Here is a 22,112-nt window from a genome sequence, read left to right as displayed (position 1 = left end):
CAATCTGGATGGTCCTGGATGATGATTTGTGAATGGTTGGTTTAAGGTTATTAGAAGTTAAAAAAAACAATTATCAGAAAAAAATTCTATACTTTTGACAAGAAATGATTTTACAAATTCATAAACTATTGCGAGACATCTCGAATATTCTTCTACATTCATTCAAATCCAATCAGACAAATTTCATACCCACAAAAAACCAAGCTCCTATATATATATATTTTTTTTTAAAATTGCCATTAGTATAGTATATTAACTGAACAATTACGCAAAGAAAGCAAGATTGCATCACATTCTTTCTTTCTCTAATCTAGGAAATATCTTGTCATTCTTAGAATGAAAAGACATGTCCCTGCGGGGCCTTTCAAACGATCGAGCCAGTCACTTTATAACAAAAGTTTTTTTCGACAATGTACAGTTTAGAAAATAGCCAAGAAGTGCATTAATAGAAAAAAAATGAATCAAATATTTAGTTTTCACTTTGGTCGCTATTAAAATTTGTTAAAAGTCGATATAAAAACAAAATCCAAAAGATGATAAAACTAGAGAAATATTTAATTAATTAGCTAACAGGTTGTACAATATCTAATAAGGAAATAAATAATTTTATAAACAAATATTTGATTATTAAGCAGGTTTTCTAGGAAGGTACACGTAAAATCCATACTCTTTTATACAATTATTTCTTTGTAATTGAATTTTAAATGGCACAAGTCCCATTTCATAAGTAATTTATTGAATTTAATTAGAAACATGTGGCATATAAAGTTATTGGCCCAATTCAGGTCTACAGGACGTATTTCTTCCAACACACAAGTTTTTCTATATGGTAACTTTGGTCATGCGAAATTTTCCTTGTAGCCAATCAATACTTTAACAAAATCTATGTCATTAAGACATTGTGGATTAAAGATATACAATATAAATGTCAAAAAATTGTTTCGAGATTAGCGATGTAGTAGGTTTTAACGAACAGTAATGGAAAACATGAGATTTTGGAATAAATTAATTAGTTAAAAAATAAAGTGTGTTCTTCGCGAAAATCTACTACGATCACTATGCTTCAGACTAGTTTGAGAGCCAAATGAAAAGCTCATCTCCTTTTTGGCCTTTTTAAACACATTTTTTTAAAAAGTACCGGACCCAAAAAATTTTGTTTCCTTAATTCCTATTTTCTAAATTAAATATATTATATAATAACAATACTATCAGGGCGTGGCATTAATTGGCGTTTCGTCAAGGTCTTAGTTTTTATCTTTCTCTAAATGTGCAAAGAAGTACAAACTATAATAAATTCACTAAAATCGGAACAATTAATATCGATATCAATCGATATGGTTATAATTGTAGTGATTAGCGATGAAAAATTCTTTTTATTCAGCTGAAAAACATTTAATCGACAAGCATTTGGAAAATTTAAAACACCAAATATAATAGAAAATCCACCTATGTAATTAAATATTAAATTTGCTACTAACTATAAATGCTGATTATATCGATAATTATTACATAAAAATAGTTCTTTTTAAAAGACAAGAAATTCTAAGAAACGGCAATATTTATAGTGCCCAAAGATGCTTTTAATAATCGATCGAAAATGTGCACTTCACCATCACAACATATGCTTTTTCTCCACCACAATAATTTAATTAATAAAATATCTGCAAGTTTATATGAAATCTGCGTCTGTCACAAAATATTTGTATCTCTTTTATATCGGTGAAAATTAACTAGGAAAGCAGATATGTTTATGGAAAACCTACAATCGTTTAACAAAATAGGCAGATTTCCACAAGGAGAATTGTTAATTAAAATCACTACTTCATGAAACTATTATAAAAACTATATATAAATACTAAGATATTGAAAAAAGGAAAATTATTGTCACACCCAGTATACTGAAAAGTCACGTTTTGTAGGTTATCGCACTGTTTTAAAAAAAAATCCATCAATCTTCACCAATGGTACACTAGGCTAAGTGTTACACACACTGTCGGACACATACATTTTTTCACGTTGTTCTTTTTTTTTTGAGGACAAGTTTTCATTAGATTTTTCTAAAAAGACCCGTAGACTAAGAAGTGGTGGACAGATCACATTTTAACATTTTGTTGGTCCCGGCTCTGGCTATTTTTAGCTGTATACAGGGTTTTATTTTCATTATGTCTAAAACTTGTTTAAACCATGCTTAATAAAAATTATTTACGGTGTTCCGTACATCCAAAATAATAATATAGAAAACATGTTCGAAACAAGTTGTAAACCCTGGCTGATTATAGGCCGGGGCGTCTTCAGTAAAATCAACCTCCAGGAGAGTACAAAACCATGATAAGTAGTACTAGACCAGGTTGTACTCGCGTAGATTCGACTGTAAGATTGTATCTTTTACGGCCGCAAAGACGAATTTTATATTTTCCGTATCTGCAAAATATATTCGTGTTAATGTTTTCGTTATATAAACAAAAATATATATTTGGAAACAAAAACAAGTAATCTGATTTGATTTAACCTGAAAAGTGCAAGATGCATCCTTTGGGTAAGATAAGATATAACAAATTTATTATTCAGGTGGCAGGCTTCGCCAGATTGCATTGCTGCAGTTTGTAGGAGTCTTTCTGATTGAGGAACAGCGCACTAAAATCAAGTTTCTTGTGAAGCGGAGAATGGCCGTGAGATTTTTGAGTTTACGGAGGCACTTTTCTGTAGGAACCAACCATGAACAAGTGGTTACGAAGGTTCCAGAAAGGCGGAGAAGAAGTGAAAGAAGACTTTCACTCAGGATGCCCGTCGACATTAAGTTTTGATGAAAATGTTAAACTAATTCGAGCATCGGTTTCACAAACAGATACGGGAATTTAGCTTCATATATAAATAATGAATTAATAACAGAAACTTATTTATGGGGCGTAATGTACTGTTATACAATATAAAGAAGCTATAATAGTCTTTTGAAGTTCGCGGGTGAAAATACCCTACTTTTCTCCCTAGGGCGTAATGTATTATTCATTCTTATACAGTATGACAACTATATTATTCAACTTGCTTATACTCTATAAATATATTAGTTTTTTTTTATTTCCAAATATACATAATTTATTCAAATCAGTTAGTGTTTCAATTTATACAGGTTGTATTACTAACAATGACTTGTGACTGTTTTAAAAAATAAACTTCTTTTGAAAATTATATCTTCATGTAGAATATCGATTATCCATTATTATAATTGCATTTTTTTTTCAATTCAATTCTAATTTAAAATTGCTTGCAGTCAACAACACGTTGTTGTTTTTGATAGACACCATTTCATTCCGAAATCAAAACAATCATCATCTGAATGGACTACAACTGGTGAACCACGTCCAAAGGCACAAGAGTCAGTCAGCTGGGAATATTGTTCATCAACTATCTCCAAAAGGGAGAGACAATGAATAACGAATACTACATATAGTTGTTGGAATGTTCGAAAGCTAGAATTTAGGAAAAAACGGCCTCATATGTCATAGAAAAAAACCACTGTTTTACAACAAGACAATTCACCGATTCACAAATCGATAGCAACGATGGTTAAATTTAACGAATTTCTTCCTCATCTACCGTATAGTTCATATCTGGCCGGCCCTCCAGTGACTACTGGTTATTCGGAAATTCAGCTCAAATGAAGCCTTTTATATCTTGTAGGGCATATCTACATGGGTACCATTTGAAGTAATTATAAAAATAATTTGAATACAGCTACGAGACTTGGTTAGTAATATCACCTGAATAGTATATGGTATTCATTAGTATAAAACATTAAGTAAATAGAAACAAAAAAAAATGCGAATTGATGGTTTGATTACCTTAAGCTAAATTAAATTCTTTAAGTGCTGTTTGCATTATAGTATCTTTGACAGCACAGAATACAAGTTTAATATTTTCTGTGTCTATAAATTAAAAGAAAACAATCCATTCCGTAGAAAGCATGCATGAACACAAAAACATAAATTTAATTAAAATAAAAAGATATTGTTGAACATTCGTGTTAACACAAATTTTGTACGAGGGAGATTTGATAAAATAATCATGCTCTATAAGTTCAATAAACAGCCTCTTAACGTGATTATTTTTTTTATCATAGTGACTGTTCGAGTAGATTATAACTAGTCTGTCTGACAATGTTTCAGTGGACAGAAATAATTTTTCGTTAGAAAATAAGATAAAATGAAAATATCAGTCAAATCATCCTCGTACTTATAAATCTAATTAAAGCGATACGTATATCTAGCACTAACTAATTTCTAGCAATACCTGTGGCACAAGTAAAATGTGAGTATATAATTTTTTCACTGTCTGGGTTCAGGTCTACAAACATTCTTAGGATAAATTCCCTAGCTGCTATCGCATCTCGTTGCGGACCTAAATAAATGTAAATATATAAAAACTAGCAATATATTCAAATAAATAAGCAATGTTTATGAAGGCGTAAGTCAAAGAATATTATTCTAATATATATATTATTCGATCTGCTATCATTCGAATGAGAAAACAACTAATTTCATGACTATGCCATGACGAATATCGATTCACATTTTACAAGTAGAGAAGTAGAATCCGCCGACCGGTTCTGATGGTGATGTAACGTATCAGAGCAATCATCGTTAATCGGATAAATGAATGTCTTCAATCAATTTTTTGTTCTTTTGCTATAGTCATCCATATTACCTCACCAACCAGACTAACTAGAACCAGTTTTAGTGCAAAATTAGGTTAGGTTCTCGTAAATTGTTCTGTATATAAATGAGGTTTTGAATAGGCATTATATATTATATAACAAATATTAGTTTTTGGGAAGCCTCTTAAAAAACGCTTGTTGCAACGGAAGAACTTTCTTCTGGAATGTGTAGCATTTTGAAATACCACTTTTCACTAATTGAATTTATGTAAAAGTTTTTAAAACAAAGCTGAAATGTATATTTGTAACGCAAATTGTCACAAAAACAGATATAAAAAAAACTTCTCATTTAGAATACTGAACCGATTTGTAAATATTTTTTGTCTTCTTTTAATAATCTGTTGTTGTCTAAAAGCTAAAATATGTTAAGGTTACAGTATATATATATATATATATATATATATATATATATATATATATATAATGCCGATCATCAATATCTCTTTGTAAAACCAAAATCGGTTTACAAACGTATATAAGGAACTCATCATTAAGAATTGATTGTAATATATACTAGCAAAGATAATTTCAGTAAAATTAAATAAACAAAGATGATTTTGTTGCTTCAAACTTTTATTTGTAATTTAAAACTATAGTAGAAGATTACTTTTTGATGAAAGTTACTCATAGAGCTAAAAAATATTTGATAGAAAAAGTTGTTGGGACCATTTTTTGTTTTTTCTTGTTTTAATAGTAAATATTTTATGACAGTAAAATAATACTGGGAAATATCTTTTACACTTAATAGATATGACAATTTCGTGGAAAATTCTAAAATTGCGACTTACCCTGTGATCTTTTATATTATATAGAATATAATACAAATAATTTAACCTTGAATACACCACCTATTAAAAGGAATCAATTTCTCGTATAATAGTGTTGTTTATCTATACTTTCAGATGATTCATTGATTTTGAAAATTAAATGTTATGCGGACCCGCTTATTATTCAGTTAGCAGTGGGGTGTCTCATTTTGTGAAAATAAGATTTACGCTAATCAATGACCGACATTATACTTATATATTACATATTTATGTCTCAAAGCATTGGAGTACTGGGGATTTACAACTAGCAATACAACATATGTGATTCAACTGAACCTGTCGCTGTTGTAAAATGAGCATAACATTGTCGTTCTGGATCTGGATTTTCACGAAGATAAACCTTAAGAATATATTCCCTCGCTGCAATGTGGTCCTGCTTAGGACCTTACCAAATATCGTTTAATAATTTTGATTGAAAAATTTTTAAGAGACAAGCATATTGGTTGAGAAATTCTCTATTACTAGTGCTAGATGTTGCAATTACTACCCTTAATTATTGAGTGGTTTCTAAATATAAATAAGCGCCGATTATGTAAAAAGTTTCGTCGCCCAAAAACAGTGGTTTATATAGAATGTCACGACTTTTATCTGTTCCCAGATTTAAAAAAGAAAGTAGCTCGAAATAGATTTGACCTGAAGGAGAACTTGATTGGCAAAAGGTATTCAATTTAATAATCGATTCTTTTCCAATGAATAAAATCGATTTCACCGTAAATGTTTTTTCTTTGTTAGACGATTTTGGAATAGGAGAAAGTACCTTGAATGTAATAGTTTGCAATTCAGAGATGGAAAGTTGATTAGTTTCCTTCGTTTATTTCATAAAAATTAAGTAAGTAATTTAAAATAATTATTCGAACGTGGTAAATAAAAATCGTTATCAAAGTAGAACTATTTTTTTTATCGAAGGTAATTAATTTCTACTGTTTCGATAGTAACAGTTGTTTTATCAATATGGAAGGAAATAAAATATATATAAACTCTGAAATAGAATGAATGAGTCATCTAATCCTAAATATTAAATTGAAAAAGTTTTATAAAATATTAGATGACCGTAAATAGGAAATTATTTCAACTTTAATTCAAATATTAGAAGACCAGCACTTATGCGGATGATGTTGACATCATGGAACAAACCACTTCGGCTCTTTCAGGATTTGTTGAGGAATTCGAGCGAGCTGAAGCAAGAAGACTCAAAATCAATAAACAGAAAACCATGTAAATGAGAACCCAAATCAGAGACCATCGCTTCGACAACAAAGGTTTTTTACAGGGAACAAAGTCTTTACCATTTGACAAGAGCTGAAGAAAGACAAAAAAATTGAAAACTCAAATATGCTTGTCTCTTTAATTTTTATCTAAAGAGTTCGGTATACATACCTTCGTACTCTGGAAAATAATCAACGAGATGCGAATACATTATTTTTTCTTCTAATAAATCTTTTTTATTTAAAAATAATATTACAGATGAATGTTGAAACCATGGGTAAGTTATAATTGTTTTGAAAAGTGCTTTGGACTCTTCCATACGATTCTGAAATAAAAAAAAAATTAAATATAGATTTTGGTTTGGTTTTTATAATTCAATTTCTTTGTGTATGTGTGTGTGTGTTTTTTATGAATAGGGTATATCAATTATATAATAAAAGAAAGATACAACTTTCTAAAGCAGTGAATTAAGAACCATACCAGAGATGTTTAGAAAGTTCACTTTTTCAACTACTATGATTCGAGTACACCTCAATGTTTAAAACTTACATTTCGGAATATTATTGGCACATTAGGTGTATAGTTTCAGAAAAATTAGAGTTAATATCAAAGTTAGAGGAAGTGGACCCGAACTTCTGATAGAAAGAGAAAAAATATCGATATACCACTCTGTATCTCTCTCTACTCTATTCTGATCCGATCGAAATTACGTCGAAATTTCAAGTGGTAGTAACGGCAAATGAAGAAAATAACAAATTTTGAATTTATTGGCGAGTAGAGGGAGATAGAGAATTATAAACCGATGTTCGTTCTCTTTCTTCCACTAATACAATTTCACTTGAATGTCTCTCTCTCTCTATCTTCAATATTAACTAACAGAATACGAGGGGCGATCAAAAAATAGTTACAATCAATGTACATTATTAAATGGACATCTTGTTTACTCACCTCATTTTCGGATTCAAATAAGATCTGGTCGTATTCACTTAAAGCTACTAAAAAGATGATGGAAGTGACATTTTCAAAACAATGAATCCATTTTCTTCTTTCGGATCTCTGTCCCCCTACGTCTACCATCCTGTTGGCGTAAAATCCAAAATAAATTATTTTTTATATCTTCATAAATTAATGTATATGTTTAATGAACCCAAGCAAATAGAATTTTATTTCAATATTAAAGAAAAGTCGAATCGTCAATTTAATCTATTTTTCAAAAATTATTAAATTATTAATTTTTAAATAGAAGAGACCAAAAATCAATAAGATTTAGAAACATAAACATGTCAAAAGGTCTAAGAAATAAGAAATTTATTACCTTTTCTATATATTTTAAATAGTAAACTAATTAAACTGAAAGTGTATAAAAAACTAATGAGGGAGAATATTGTAAAACGAAATTTATAGAAAAAGTAAGAAAATAAACGCAACGGATAAAAGTTATAGGGAGAAAGCAAGGGAAATGCTAAAAATAAGATGGGAAGACCAGATAAATATAAAGATCATCAATTTTAAGAAAGAGAAGAAGGCAATGTTATGAAAATGTTGGAAATACTGAAATTTCCTTGAAATATTTAGGGTCAAGGTCACAATTTGCCTGTTTTCTAATCGTAAAATTCGTTGCGAGTTTTTTAAGGAAGAATAGAGGAATTTTTTTGGAATGGACCTGATGTGGGGAAAATTTTCCTCTGTGTGGCTGCGGTTTTGGTGCCGGTATAGTTTCTTTTGATCTGGCACGAGTTCATCTGTTGTTTACAGAGAAGCCGCAGAAAATCTGTAAGTCCGAGTAAACTTCTAGTAGAAATTTTTCCTGAATCCGGGAAAAAAGTAATGGGTTGGAATACACACACAATTCGTTAATCTTTTTCAAATATAGAATTGTCGAGACGTGAGGAACTAGATGTTCTTTGTGCACTAAAATACTGAAAAAGGTAAAAACGTTTAGAAGTGTTGGGGTTCTTCCTACTTTAGAAAGAAGACAACTTAATGGCGCCTTCTATTCATTATTTTTATAATTGCGTGATAATAATATGAGATGCTTGCAATAACTTGCAGAAAAATAAATCGTCATTAAAAGCTCAGAAAATTCATTCATAGGAAGTTTAATTTTTGACTATCATTTTTGTTTTTATCTAGTTCTCTTATGAACCTTGAGGTGTGTGAATGGATTAGAGCGATAGTTCCATAAATTTCGTGGCCTCCTTTTGGAAATCTTGTCGTCTGTTGATCTAATGAGCCGGTGAAGTTTCTGCTCGGTTATAGAGACGGTTTGGGAAATAAGGATACAGAAAATGGAATTTCTATACTCGAAAGGAGAAATGGTAGAATAGAAATAAAAAAAGTATGTGGAGAATTGGTAATTTTAATCAAATTTTAGAGGGCTGAGTATAAATAACGTAAATTTGGAGGTGTTTTTATTTTAATTGAGACGCACTGTATCATAGAGCTAGTTTTAGTTTGAACGCGCCATTTGAAGAAAATTTTCTTTTTACTTCTTTATCAGCGCAATTTCCATTTTTAGAATGTGATAAATGTAATCGAAATGATTAAAATTAAATTGATAACAGATTTTAATTGAGTCCGACAATCTCTCTAAAATGCAATTTTGCATAGATAAACGGTTAGTTTTGAAGCTCAATGCTGAATAATTCGAGAGGTCCATTAAAAACATACATTTCAATTATAATAAACTCATCAAGTAATGAAAGTATATATGCAAGATGATTTTATTAAAAAAAATTAGAAAAAATTAAATTTCATGATGAAATATTCGTTATTTTCGATTCTTTTAGAGAGCAAGTGCTATCCAAATATTTATGAATGAATTTTGACTTATAGTGGCTAGTAAACGTGAAGTAAAATTTTCTGATTTTGTAAACTACATTTCAAATGACGGATGCTATGAAATGTTGCACTTTTCTCATTGTTTTCACAAGTTCAAAACGAAAAATAGAGATAAATAATTTCTTAATGTTAGTATAACCCTAGTGCACAATAAATTGTTACATGTCAAATTAATACTGGACGTTTTTACAAAAACACGACCACAATTATTATTTGTGTTGAATTTTTTAACTGGGATAATTTTTTGTTGTTCATTTTTACGACCCGATTCAGGTATAACTTTGGATTCGTCGTGTTTGTTAAGTAAAGCGAATTTTGTGCCTTCATAATTCGATTTTATGTGATTTAAAAGAAAAAAATCACGTCAGCCGGTTGAAATCTCCAACAGAACTGAAGAAGGAGATCGAGATGGTGACTTTGCTAGCCTCTGATACCTGTTTCTAATAACAGAATCTGATATATCGTCCTCACAAATCTTAATAGCTTTCTTAAAGACCGATTTATTTTGGTTGCTATCGACAAATCGGGCGTTCTAGGAGACCTTGGACGCCCGGATTTTGGTTTATCCGATCCCTTCAAACTCCTTGACCCATTTTCCAATCACTATTAATGTTGTAGGTGATCTAATCAAGGCGTTGTATTAACAAAAACATATAAAACGTTTTAAGAAATAAAACAATTGAGAACTTTCCGATATGTATCATACATTTTGATTCCGAACTTCGTTTTGAACACATAAAAACAACGCATCCATGGAAAACGTAATTTTTCTCACTTTCAAAAATACACTTACATGTATACTTTCCACAATATATATTTCTGATAAATCGATTGTAAGATTTACGTTAATAGTCAAAGATTAGGATTTTTTTTCTATATATGTACAAATATTTATATCTCGGCAATTTACATGCAAAGCAAAATACCAAGTGCTATTTAATATTGTTTTTAAAAACCTAACAAAAAGGCATTCAATAGATCAACATCAATTAACACTTCATCAATTATATCGGTCTTTCATATAATAAAATTTGATCAGTTCAATTCAAGGGTATTTTACCCCGTAAAGTAGTGAAATTCAAATGAAGAAAAACTAAATTTTCAAAAATAATGATCAAATTTCCTGGATATTAAAAAACGTTTTTTAATCTTAAGAACCAATAGACATTTACAACATCACATCATGACATTTATTGGGTAAAGATAGAAAATGGAAGAATAAACGTCTCAACGCCTAAAAACAAATATCAGAAGACAGATGGATAGACTATCTAACAGAACCATTTAAAAAGGAAGATAATACTAAGAAAACCAACATAGCGCACATAAAGAAGAAATTATTATGTCTATTGATCAACCAAATACAATTTCAGTTGCGAAACATCCAATTCCTTACCTTCTAAAGGAAAACGAGAAACCGAACAGCAGCCATATGCAATAATTTGTAGCAAATATAAGGAAATACTGGCAGCGTAAAGTGCTAAGTAGAAAGAGGAACGTGTTCTAAAGAAAGAACAACAAATAGTTAGTTAATTAATACTCAAAATAAAAAAAAACAATGAGGTCTCTTGTGATTCTTCCAAATTCCAGACTCTAATGATAACGATTCCTTTCTATATCACAAATATGTTATAAAAAAGAATCCGATAATGACAACGAAAGTATAGAAGAAAAATTAGAAGAGAAAGAAGAGCATCTGAAAATACGGTTAATAGAAATGCTAGTAGTTGGCGAATCGAAAGATGATGTTGATAGAATAAAAGGACAAGGGGTCAAATCGAAAAATAATGTAAATATAAGAGATGAAATGGAACAAGGGGACAAACATCTAATCACAGAATTATGTAGATAGATTAGATGAAGGAAAAGTAAAAATTTCTGAAGATACTAAAATATATCATAGTAAGAAACATTCAATCACCCTATTTGATATAGAAGGTGACAAATGAGAGTCATTCCAATTTATAGTTTGATTTTTTTCACTATAAAACCTCGTAGAATTTAAAATTGATAATCTAAGAAACTCTTAAAGTGCCGGAGTGTCGAAATCCAATTATAAAATTTATCTTGTTTGTAAGATAATTAAAAACGCTAAGTATGTTTATTTTTAGCATAAATATAGGAATGTTAATTGAATGTTTTTTTATTTCAATTAATTTTTCAAATGTTTAGACCCATATTGCAGAAATTTCCTCAATATCCGATACGTTATCGATGTTTTCTTCCTATACATGAAAATTTTACTAATCAACACCCCAACCAACTTACCGTACCTAAAGATAATGGAGTCGAGATCGAATGGATATTCGATGATGCCCGTCGTAGGCGCTCTCGCTCTCAGGATATCCTGCTCGGTTGGTAAGTAATCGGGATCTTTTATGCGCTCCAGATCACTAAGATAACTGTAACCAACACAACAAACATGCAACATGCTCTCGAAAAAAAAATATTTATATATATAATAAATTCAATTGGTATTAAAATAAAAAGTAATGAATGCCCATTTGTCGATAGAACTATATCTCTAAAATATAAATGTATTGAAAACAGACACAATAAAGAATGAGTCCTGAAAAAAATTAAAGCCACCCTACCTAACTTTTATCACAAACAAATGTGTCATTGAGGAGCTAATCACCCTGTAAATTAAAAAAGTAATTGACATTTTTTAGTAGTATGTAAAGATCCTCATGTCTCACTCTGTATAAACTGTCAAATATGAAAGACTTTCAAGTATGAATTTGCGCAAAAAATATCAGTTTTCACGTGAAAATTTTAGTTCTTATTTTGATTAAATTTCGAGATTAATTCTGGTGCAATATCAAAGAATCATTCTGTAATCAATGTAGGTTAACTAGTGTGGCAATCATCTGTTTTAAATAGGTTTCTGAAAACTTCAATTCCATACAAAACAGCCACTACTGATATTTTCCAATGACCTAAATTAATTTTTTCATTCTCATTCGGAAACGAATCCAACTTCGATAGAAAATTTTATAGGATTATTCACTTTAAATAAAAAAAAATGATTTTATTTCAAGTTCAGAAATATATAAAATTTTATTCCTATTTTATACGTTTTTTAATATTCAAAATCTTATTTCAATTATAAATCGTTTCAATAACTCAATGTTTGGTGAATATACAAAAAACACAATTTCCAGTGTTGATTTCAGTCAATTTTCATATTTCATATCAATTTTCGTAAAAATTTTAACTTAGTTGTGGCGTGCAAGTTAAATACTTGACAAAGTATATACAAGGGTTGCTACATAAGTTTTGGTATAGACAATTATTTATAATTGGATATGTTTTTATCGTGATTGTAATTTGAACTCATCAACCGCTACTTCAGGAGTAGAAAAACGTTGGACTCACAATTTATGATCTTTTTTTGGCAAACAACTGCTGGAGTACCATTCAGAATTGCGTGCATGAACAACTTTTGTTGTTTTGATCGTCTTGAAAGACCCATACAGTCGATTGTTGTCTTTCACGATATACCATTTGTACCGAAAGAAGATAATCCCACAAATGTTCCCCAGGCTCGAACTATTGAACAGTTTTGGGGGATATTTAGTAGAAAAGTGTATGATAAGGGTTGGAAAGCCGAAAATTATCAACAGTTTCGACGTAGAATATTTAAAAAATATATATAAACAGTCCAGAAGATAATATACAACACGTTAATAAAAAATTACGAGCAATTGAAGAAAATGGCCTTTAAGTGTAATTGAAATTATGTTTCTTGTTAATTATAAGTTGGGAAAAAAGGGCCAAATAAATAAATCATAAGACATTGCATGTTGTGGAAAATTAACTGAACTCCCTCCGATTACTTTCTGTTCCCAAACAGAACAAATTGATTGACGAAGAGCCAGAAATTAACAAGACCATTTCTAAAATTTTAAAAAGATACAAAATATCCGAATATTTCCTCGCATCTTCTAATATTTTTAAGCTACTGAATTTTTAACAGCACATTAACAAATTCCAATCATAACCACACAACATTTTTACGGGCAATAACAATGACGCGACGTTCTAATAAAAAAAAAAAAACATCAAACGTAATTTTCCTTTGCCTTCCTTCTATACTGTAAAGCGGAATGTTTAAATAGTTTTTGGGAGGTTAATTTATCTAATAATCGTCAAAGGTATATGACCTATTTATAAGCACGCCCAGCCGAAACACATAAAATTTATTTACCCAACAAATATCATGAAACTTTATAATATATCGATTTAATGAAACTAGGCTGACAATTCGTTGTTGGACGACTAATTTGAAAAATCGATATTTTTAATTCCACACAAAGGTTCACAAAATTATTTATTTCTCCAGTCAACACACCTTCCTACACTTCGAATTGATCGATCACCCACTATATTCACCAGATCTAAACTCCAGCGACTATTTTTCTTGTTCGTAACCTTAAAAATTCATTTGCTGGACGTAAACGTCTAATTTGAGAAGAAAGTCGGTAACTCTATCATTTGGATTGTTTAAAAATGTTGAAGCGTCGCTGAAAGAAGCATTTAAACTTAAAAAAAGATTATATTGAAAACAAAACATGATTATTTCTTTTTTATAGAGGAAATTTTTCAAACAACCTCCATATGGGTTGACCACCTACTATATTCACCAGATCTGGACTCCAGCGACTATTTTCTTGTTCCTAACCTTAAAAATTCATTTGTTAGAAAGATATTTTCTTCCATAAACGTCTAAGTCTGTTTTTAAACATTTATATTTCAGAAAACAATGAGTAAAATTAGAAGTGTGAGTGTGCCTCTCGGAACTGTTTCAGTGTTTATAATAATAAAAAAAAATACTTTAGAAAGTATGCAACTAAATTTTGTAATTTCCGAAGCGGACTTTTCGGTGCTACTTTAATGTCTTATTCGGTTTGATTTCCCATACTGATAATAATGAGGTGGAATTCTTGATAAATTCAATTATCGCCTAATATAACCTCCAGTTTTTCCGGAAATTCAATGAAAAACTACCTCGATAGTGTTATCAATTTTAAAATAATAAACAGCGTGGGTACTAGATAATTTTTTTATCACTAAAATCTGAATGTTTAGCTACTTGGCAAATTTTAAAAAAGGCAAACAACATATAAAATGGTTGTATTCATGGTAATGGTAAGTATCCACACTAAATAACTGCTGTAAGGTGATACTTTGGATCATCATTGATTTAAAGGAAGACACATTTAGTCCGATCCTCACTATAATACTGTTTGTAGAGGATAATTTTGTATTTTTATTTTTGAATTTCAAATTTATCAGTTATTTCCAAAAACCGATTGTAAACAGAATTTAAAAATCTTTCTTTTACAGTGAAATATATGAAAAAAATATAAATGTGAAGGTTTGTTATTTAACTAGAATACATTATTAACTTTTAATAACCACTGATTCATATTTCGGTTTTTCACAAGATATCAAACCGACTAAGACAAAAAAATGAAAAACACGTTCATCAACTAAAATCTCCCAAAGCTGTCCGATTCATGCCAATAAATAAAAATCATAATGGATCTACATTTCTCATTCCCATTTCTAATAAAATACGTTTTTTGTATAACATAATTATGAAAATTAAAGCATAACTTTTTTCGTAGGTTTCAATATATAACAAATTTTGAGATTTTGAATTGAACATTTTTTGACAAACACTGGAAATATTTCAATTATTAAATCTAAAAATAAAAAGTAGTTGAATGAAAATTTTCAATATTAATGTCCCGAGTGCATGTCAAATTGTCGATAATTTAATTTTCTCGAGTGCGCGAATGCGCACGAGAGGAAATTATGAGACAATTTGACATGCACGAGAGGGCATTTTGGCAGACTATTTCCTGAGAAAAATTTAATTTAAAATAAACTTAATTCTGTGTTTAAAATTTGTTATTCTTTAAATTATAATAACAAGTGGTGGAAGCAGCATAGAAACACCATCGTCGGCCTCCAGTAAAGTTGTATATTCTAATTGCATTTTCAATAATTGTTCCTTTTCTTAAAATATAAAATTAAAACAAAATGATGTTTATTAATCCTAGACGAAAATTTGGCACTAGTGCAAATTATCGATAATTTGCACTAGTGCAGTATTATCGCTGAAATTTGATCGTTGCTAGGTAAACATAAAATATTACAGCTTTTTGGTTGGCTTAAATTTTTCGAAGGAAATAGTCAAAATTATTTGTGCTCGTTACTTTAAAACTGTTCGATTTATAAATGTCACTCATGTTCGTGAAGTGTAGGTATTGTACATTAACATTTCTGGCAAAATAAAATGTAAGTTCATAGAGGACCTAGACAGAGAGAAAATTTTTGACTCCAAAATCTTTTTTGGCAACAGCTTATTACCAGAAGTAAGGCGATCCTTGTACAACATTTCAAAAGATGATTGGAGCTATGAAAGAGAAAGTGCCATTTTTTAAATTCAAATTGATATTATCATAATTAAAGGTATATGTCTCAACAAAAAATTCTGATCAAATTGTACTTTAAATACATAACTTTTTCTCCCAAAACTTAATATATTTTCCTGAATTTAGAACCACTAAAGGTGTTCCTTAATCTGTACTGGGATTTTTGATGTAGTCTTTTAAATCCAGAAGCGTTGAAAATTGCTTATAAAATATTGTTATTAGGTAATTCCATCGTTTTCACTCTTAAAAATTTATTACTACGTGTAAATATGTTTGAGGAAATATTTGTCACTATAAAATTTCTAGTTTTATATTATTCACGAGAGCAACACCACCTTCTTAAACAATCTAGACTTATAGGTGGAATTATTGACACTAGTTGTGTTTATATATCAGTTTACTGGGTTTAGCTACTGAGAATGAGATGATATTTTTTACTTCATCCTGTTTATTCTCTACATCTGGCTCTGAGTGATTTTTTGTATTTCCAACAACAAACAATTTAACGGCGACAATGAAGCGGTCTAAGGAAAAGAAACTTGACAAATTTCAAAAGAATGTTGGTCAGTATATTCTTGTCCCTCTTTAACATATAGATTTAATATTTAATTTTAAAATGATTTTCTAATGTTTGGAGTTCAGGATAACATTTTTTAAAATGATACTATACATATTTTCTTTAAACTTTCTTCGAGATACATTCAAAGTGTCTAAATATTTTTCGTCGCAGATTTTAGTGAATCCTCGATAAAGTTATGATACATTTTTAAAAATTTAATATATAATAATGTATTAGTACAGAAAACCGTATTTTACAGAAATAAAACTCAAACAAAAATGTAGATCTAATCGCTTAGAGTGCAAGTAACAAACTTAGCATAACAATAATCAGAGCAGGGTAGGGAAATTGTTTCTCCTACCTAAACCTGATCTCGTCGAGATCAAAAGGATATTCGATGATGCCTGTAGTGGGCACTCTCACACGTAAGATGTCTTGCTCTGTAGGCAAGTAGGAGCGCGCAGCTACTCGATCTATCTCTTCCAGATAGCTGTAAACGCACGTATATAATCTTCTCAATAATTATAAAAAATATTTTCCATATAATATACTGTACCTTTTCAAAAGAACAGTACTACAAGTTAAATTTATAAATCAAATTCGAATTTGCGTTAAAAATTTTGTATACAAGAAAATTATTTTCTGTTAATCAATATTTAAAATTTATTGTATTGCCTCAAATTCACACACTTCTGAACTATAATAACATAATACAATTTTTATTTCATTTTTTTTCTGTCGTCAATAATAGCGTTAATAGGGGGGTAAGTAATTTATAATGAATAATTTGCTACATGTATAAAACTGAAATTTAGAGTTTAAATGTGTATATTAGTCTTTCCTTGGTATTGCGATTAATATTAAATAGATATCTTGAAAAGTCTTTGATGTTACAATTGAAAATTAAATGTTAATACTCGATATAACTGGTGATCAATAGATGCCAATTTTCCGGCTAGATCAACTATCTATCGTTATGAATGAAAGTATCCTTTTTTTTTACAAATTTAAAAATGTTAGTCCTAACAGAAATTCGTTTTGAGTTAATTCCATTCAAGACCAAAAACTTTTCAATATACCAACACCAAAAAGTAGGTTCCAAGTTGCACTATTCACGAGTCATCCTGTGACAGGGTACAAAATATTTGATATTTCCATCAATTTTACAACATTCATATACTTTTTCATTTTGTATTGAAAAAAACTTGCCACTACAGTTCATTAAATGAATTTAATTTATTGTGTCAACATGAAGCAGACAATATTGTAACAATAGCAGATACTGTTGATAAAACAGGAGAACATGTCATCACGTGGATAAAGAAATAGAAGATCTGAGGATGAGAGTAAATATCACACCATACAAAAAGATGGCAGTAAACTAAAAAGGGGAACATGAAAAAGATTTAATAACGAATGAAGAAAGAATAAATTAAGTGACCATATTTAAAAACCTGGGAATAATTATCACAAATAATGGAAAAATAGAGTAAATAAATTATGAAGTAGGTTGAAACACCAAAATTTTATGCTTTTAAAAGAAATTTTAATTAAAATAGATCTAAAATTAAGATGATTTATCAACAAAACCATATAAAAATGTCTAAAAAGTGATAAATTAAAATAAAAAAAAAAATAAAAACATAAGAACTCAATAGTAAAAGTTGGGAATTGGACAAAAAGTTACATATAGATTCAAAATTAAACAACGGAGGAAAATTGTAGGAAAACAAGGATGGGCAGAATAAACAATGAAAACAATACGCCAAATGAATAAAGTAGCAAAGGACCGAAAAAATGGGAAAAATGAATAAAAGGGGAGTGAAAACTGTAACACCAATACTGAGTCCCTTGACCATAAAAAATTCTAGAAGACAAAGAAAAACAAAAAATGCACATAAGACATAATAAAAATTTTTAATATAAAATAAATGTTTGGTAAATGGCAATATTGAAATAAGGAAAACGCATATTTTTCAATAAGGATATAAGGAATATTTAATTTTGGGGTGATATTCTTGGGAATATAAAAAAAATGACAATAAATTTTATATACTATGTATTAATCCTCTTGTAACTCATGATTATAAGCTCAAATTAGTGCAAAAGGTAATGTTTTTGCTCTCCTCATTAGTTTTTTCCTTCTCAAACAAAGAAACCCTCAAAAATAACCCATTTCAATGCTTCCTAGATCACCAGATTTTACTTCCTTAGAAACCTTTCTTTTGAGACATGTTAAATACAACATTTGAACAATATGTGAGGTAGGAATAGGTAGATCCCATATTTGACATTTTTTTTCATCGATTTAAAGCTTTTTTTGAAAAAATATAAAACTAACAAGTGTAGAATAGATTTATTCTTGTTAACTGAGTTGAAAGTTTTGGGACCGTTGTTTATAATCATACTGAAAACACTATTTACACTATCACCATACTAACACTCCCAATTACACTGTATGACGCACGTTTCAATAACCAAGTTATCGACTTGTGAGACCTTTGTGTTAGTGTAGTAGTGACAGTCAAGGTTCCCAAATTTGGGGTAAAAAATGATGTGGCCAAATGAAATTATTTACTGGTTGTTAAAAATTTATGATTTATTTAATAATATTTTATTATTTTTAATATTTTATTCGTAAGCTTTTTTGAGGGGGAATCGCTAGTAATTGTGGGGATTTTTGATTAGGGCTTTAAGGAGATAAATTTTTGAGAGTTGGGATTCAAAATTCATTCTTATTATCTACCAAAATATTGACACAATAATCAAAGTTCATTTGACCGAGTGAGCAAGTTTGTTTTATTAACCACCAAAAAAAAATACTTACTATTTGGCGGAATCTGTAAGTTGATACTCCCTACGTCTATCATAACATTCCTGAATTCCTGCATCACCCCAGAGATCTTTTATGGCCTCCACATAAGGACTTTCAAAAGTTGTAACAGTTTCATAATCTATACTTTTGATTAGTTCTGCTTTCTCCTGTAATATGATATTTTTATATGAAATAATTATTAGTTAAGATGTCCAGAAACTCTTCTATTAAATGAAAATTACAGATACTACACCCTGTTTTTAAACTAGGAAGACTGATTTGGATTTGTTGTATTGTATAAATTGTAAACAAATATTTTCTTCTTGTTATTGTTTTATTAAAATATAAAAACAGTTCTTTGAAAATGAGCTCAGATACCAAATACTAGCAGACATCATTTGTTACAATTACAAAAGTCTAAATAGAAAACCTCGGAACCCCGACCCCCCATCTTGTTTAAAGCTAACGGTAATCTGTATAATTTATTTATATTGTTTTTCTTCAATTATTCTCTCGAAATTAATGCAAATGAAGTCAAGTTTGAATTGATCTAAATTTCGTTTCAAATTGAGCAAAAATAAAAATGTGCCTGAAACCAAATAAAAAAAATATTATACATAATATGATGAAAAACTAATTTTAAGGAAGTCAGCTTCTACTCATTCTGTAAGACTACTATTGAATTAATATTATTAATATTGAACAACTAACCTGGCTAGCAGAATTTCCATATTGTATTTTAAGGAGGTCCATGGCCTTAATCATACTTTGCATGGCCATAAAAATGTTTTGATAGACCAATTTAATGAATCCTCTTTTATCCTCATCAGAGTAACCGGCGCCATGGATAATTCGCATTTGTTTGATAAATGTTGACTTCCCAGACTCTCCAGTCCCTAGATGATAACAAATTTATTACATGAATATATTTCATATTTGGACAAAATAATAAATTTATATAGCCAAACTTTAAGCAAAGCTAGTAAATGTGTTATTTTTGATAACAATAAAAATAATGGAAGAAATAGATAAGTTTAAATACATTAAAACTACTTCAAAGTGAAATGTTGTAATTTTTACATTTTTAAATTCATTTTTATATACAACTTCCACAATAATATGTTGTATCGTGCACGGATTATAATTATCAAAAAGTTTTTATGAAAAGAATCACAGAAATTGTACAAAGATACTAATTAAGTAATTATAAACATGTTTTGGTTATTTTAAGAATAAAATAAAACTAACAAATATTTATCAAGAATAGTTATATTAAGAAATTCATAAAATGATTCTGCTGTGTTAAGCAGCTGTATTTTCTTATAATATATAGGTGTTTATTCATATTTCACTGAATTTGAATTTCATAAATGGAAAAATGGTGTTCTTAGACATTTCATCATAGGTACCTAATTCAAAATAGTTTGTTTTTTCAAATGTGGCAGTTTCATAAAAACAAATTTATGTTGAATGAAATATATCATATCCTAACCCAAATGAATTCTAGAACCAAAAAATCAAAAACATGGTTGTTATTGGTCTGATTCTGATCAAGGTATAGAAAATGCACTATTTATATGTAGTATACAATGAAATGGAATAAATAATGTGAAAAGGAAAGCGCACTTCAATTATTTAAAATTAGACAATCATAACTATTATGTTAGACAATGTAAAATTAATTTGAGTGTATTAGCCCAATTTATTATATCTAACTAATACTTTTTCCTAGGAACTTTAAAAAATTCTTCGACAATTAATTTTTAGAACTAGCCTTATATACACAAAAATAGAATTAATGATAGACGTAGTAGCCGAAAATGTATATTTCAAAAAGATATCTGATTCACCGGGCACTCACCAAGAAGTAGTAATTTGAGCTCTCGCCTAGCATCTCGCTTGTCTCGACGGAGTTGTTTTTCAATTTCGGCATTGATTCTTTTCTGTTCTCGAGCCTCATCTGATTGACAACACTGCATGGTCGTGGACTACTTGATGGGGCCACGATATTCATTCACGCCGCGTCCTACGATTTCGCTAAAAACACACACCTACAATTTGACACTTCCCACAACGGCCACCATCGTATTAAGCTGGGTGTGGTGATTAACTTTGACCACTGACATGCTCTTATACTAGCTTTAGTCCAGAATTAAATCTAGTTACCGTTAACGAGATTACAGAAGCCTCTGAGATGACCTGCTAAAGGGATTAGCGGCGCTACAAGCCTATTGCTAGTTCTATACTACACACAACTTGAACGACTCGTTACAGTACGCGACGTTCCGTCGATCTATAGCCACAACCACTCGTAATTGCACTGTTTGAAAACGTTCACCATCGCTAAATGTTCGAACACTAATTTTGTACTCCAAACACCTCCATTTTCATCAAGTACAGCCGCCTATTGTCAATATGGCGCTGCCCCTGTACATTTGAAGAATGAAACCACGCATGACAGGAAGCTTTGAAGCCATATTTTTCTGGCGGAAAAATTAAAAATAATCTATTATTTCATGTTATTACTAAAATATAAAATTAATTTCATATCATTGATACATAATAGTAATTCTAAATCATTTAACTTTCTCCACGATTGACGAATTGACTACTGAAACATCTAATATTTTATTATACATGCGTAACAAAACATTAATTCCAAAATAATATTTTTGTTTTTTGTCTATTCTCTCTAATGATTAATTTA

General features: G+C 29.6%; 1 protein-coding gene across 9 annotated transcripts; it reads right to left on the bottom strand.

The window, feature by feature from the left end:
• Positions 1-70: 70 nt before the first annotated feature.
• LOC130902090 (guanine nucleotide-binding protein G(q) subunit alpha) lies at positions 71-22,002 on the bottom strand. Of its 9 annotated transcripts, none has more exons than XM_057813912.1 (9): positions 21,572-21,852; positions 21,267-21,442; positions 20,117-20,301; positions 19,418-19,572; positions 11,859-11,987; positions 7,693-7,822; positions 6,916-7,069; positions 4,288-4,395; positions 71-2,421 (listed from the first exon to the last, which is right to left on the bottom strand). In XM_057813912.1, exons 2-9 carry the CDS (start codon positions 21,382-21,384, stop codon positions 2,339-2,341), a joined length of 1,062 nt encoding a protein of 353 aa, XP_057669895.1. In that variant the 5' UTR covers positions 21,385-21,442; positions 21,572-21,852; the 3' UTR covers positions 71-2,338. The 9 variants fall into 9 exon arrangements, with proteins under 9 accessions (XP_057669895.1, XP_057669902.1, XP_057669899.1 ...); XM_057813919.1 differs by adding an exon at positions 16,952-17,080 and having other exon boundaries at positions 21,267-21,850; XM_057813916.1 differs by lacking the exon at positions 11,859-11,987 and adding an exon at positions 16,952-17,080 and having other exon boundaries at positions 21,572-21,850.
• Between the last annotated feature and the right edge of the window lie 110 nt (positions 22,003-22,112).

The sequence above is a fragment of the Diorhabda carinulata genome, chromosome X (assembly GCF_026250575.1).
Source record: "Diorhabda carinulata isolate Delta chromosome X, icDioCari1.1, whole genome shotgun sequence".
Lineage (NCBI taxonomy): Eukaryota > Metazoa > Arthropoda > Insecta > Coleoptera > Chrysomelidae > Diorhabda > Diorhabda carinulata.
This window is presented reverse-complemented; position numbering and strand designations above follow the sequence as displayed.

Bases quoted from the DNA above. Each gene is read 5' to 3' on its own strand.
- LOC130902090 (XM_057813919.1), bottom strand. From the start codon at position 21,384: ATGCAGTGTTGTCAATCAGATGAGGCTCGAGAACAGAAAAGAATCAAT. The intron at 7,823-11,858 runs GTACGGTAAGTT...TTACGCCAACAG, and splicing joins CTCGACTCCATTATCTTTAG to GATGGTAGACGTAGGGGGAC. The intron at 7,070-7,692 runs GTGAGTAAACAA...TTTTTATTTCAG, and splicing joins TATTTGAATCCGAAAATGAG to AATCGTATGGAAGAGTCCAA.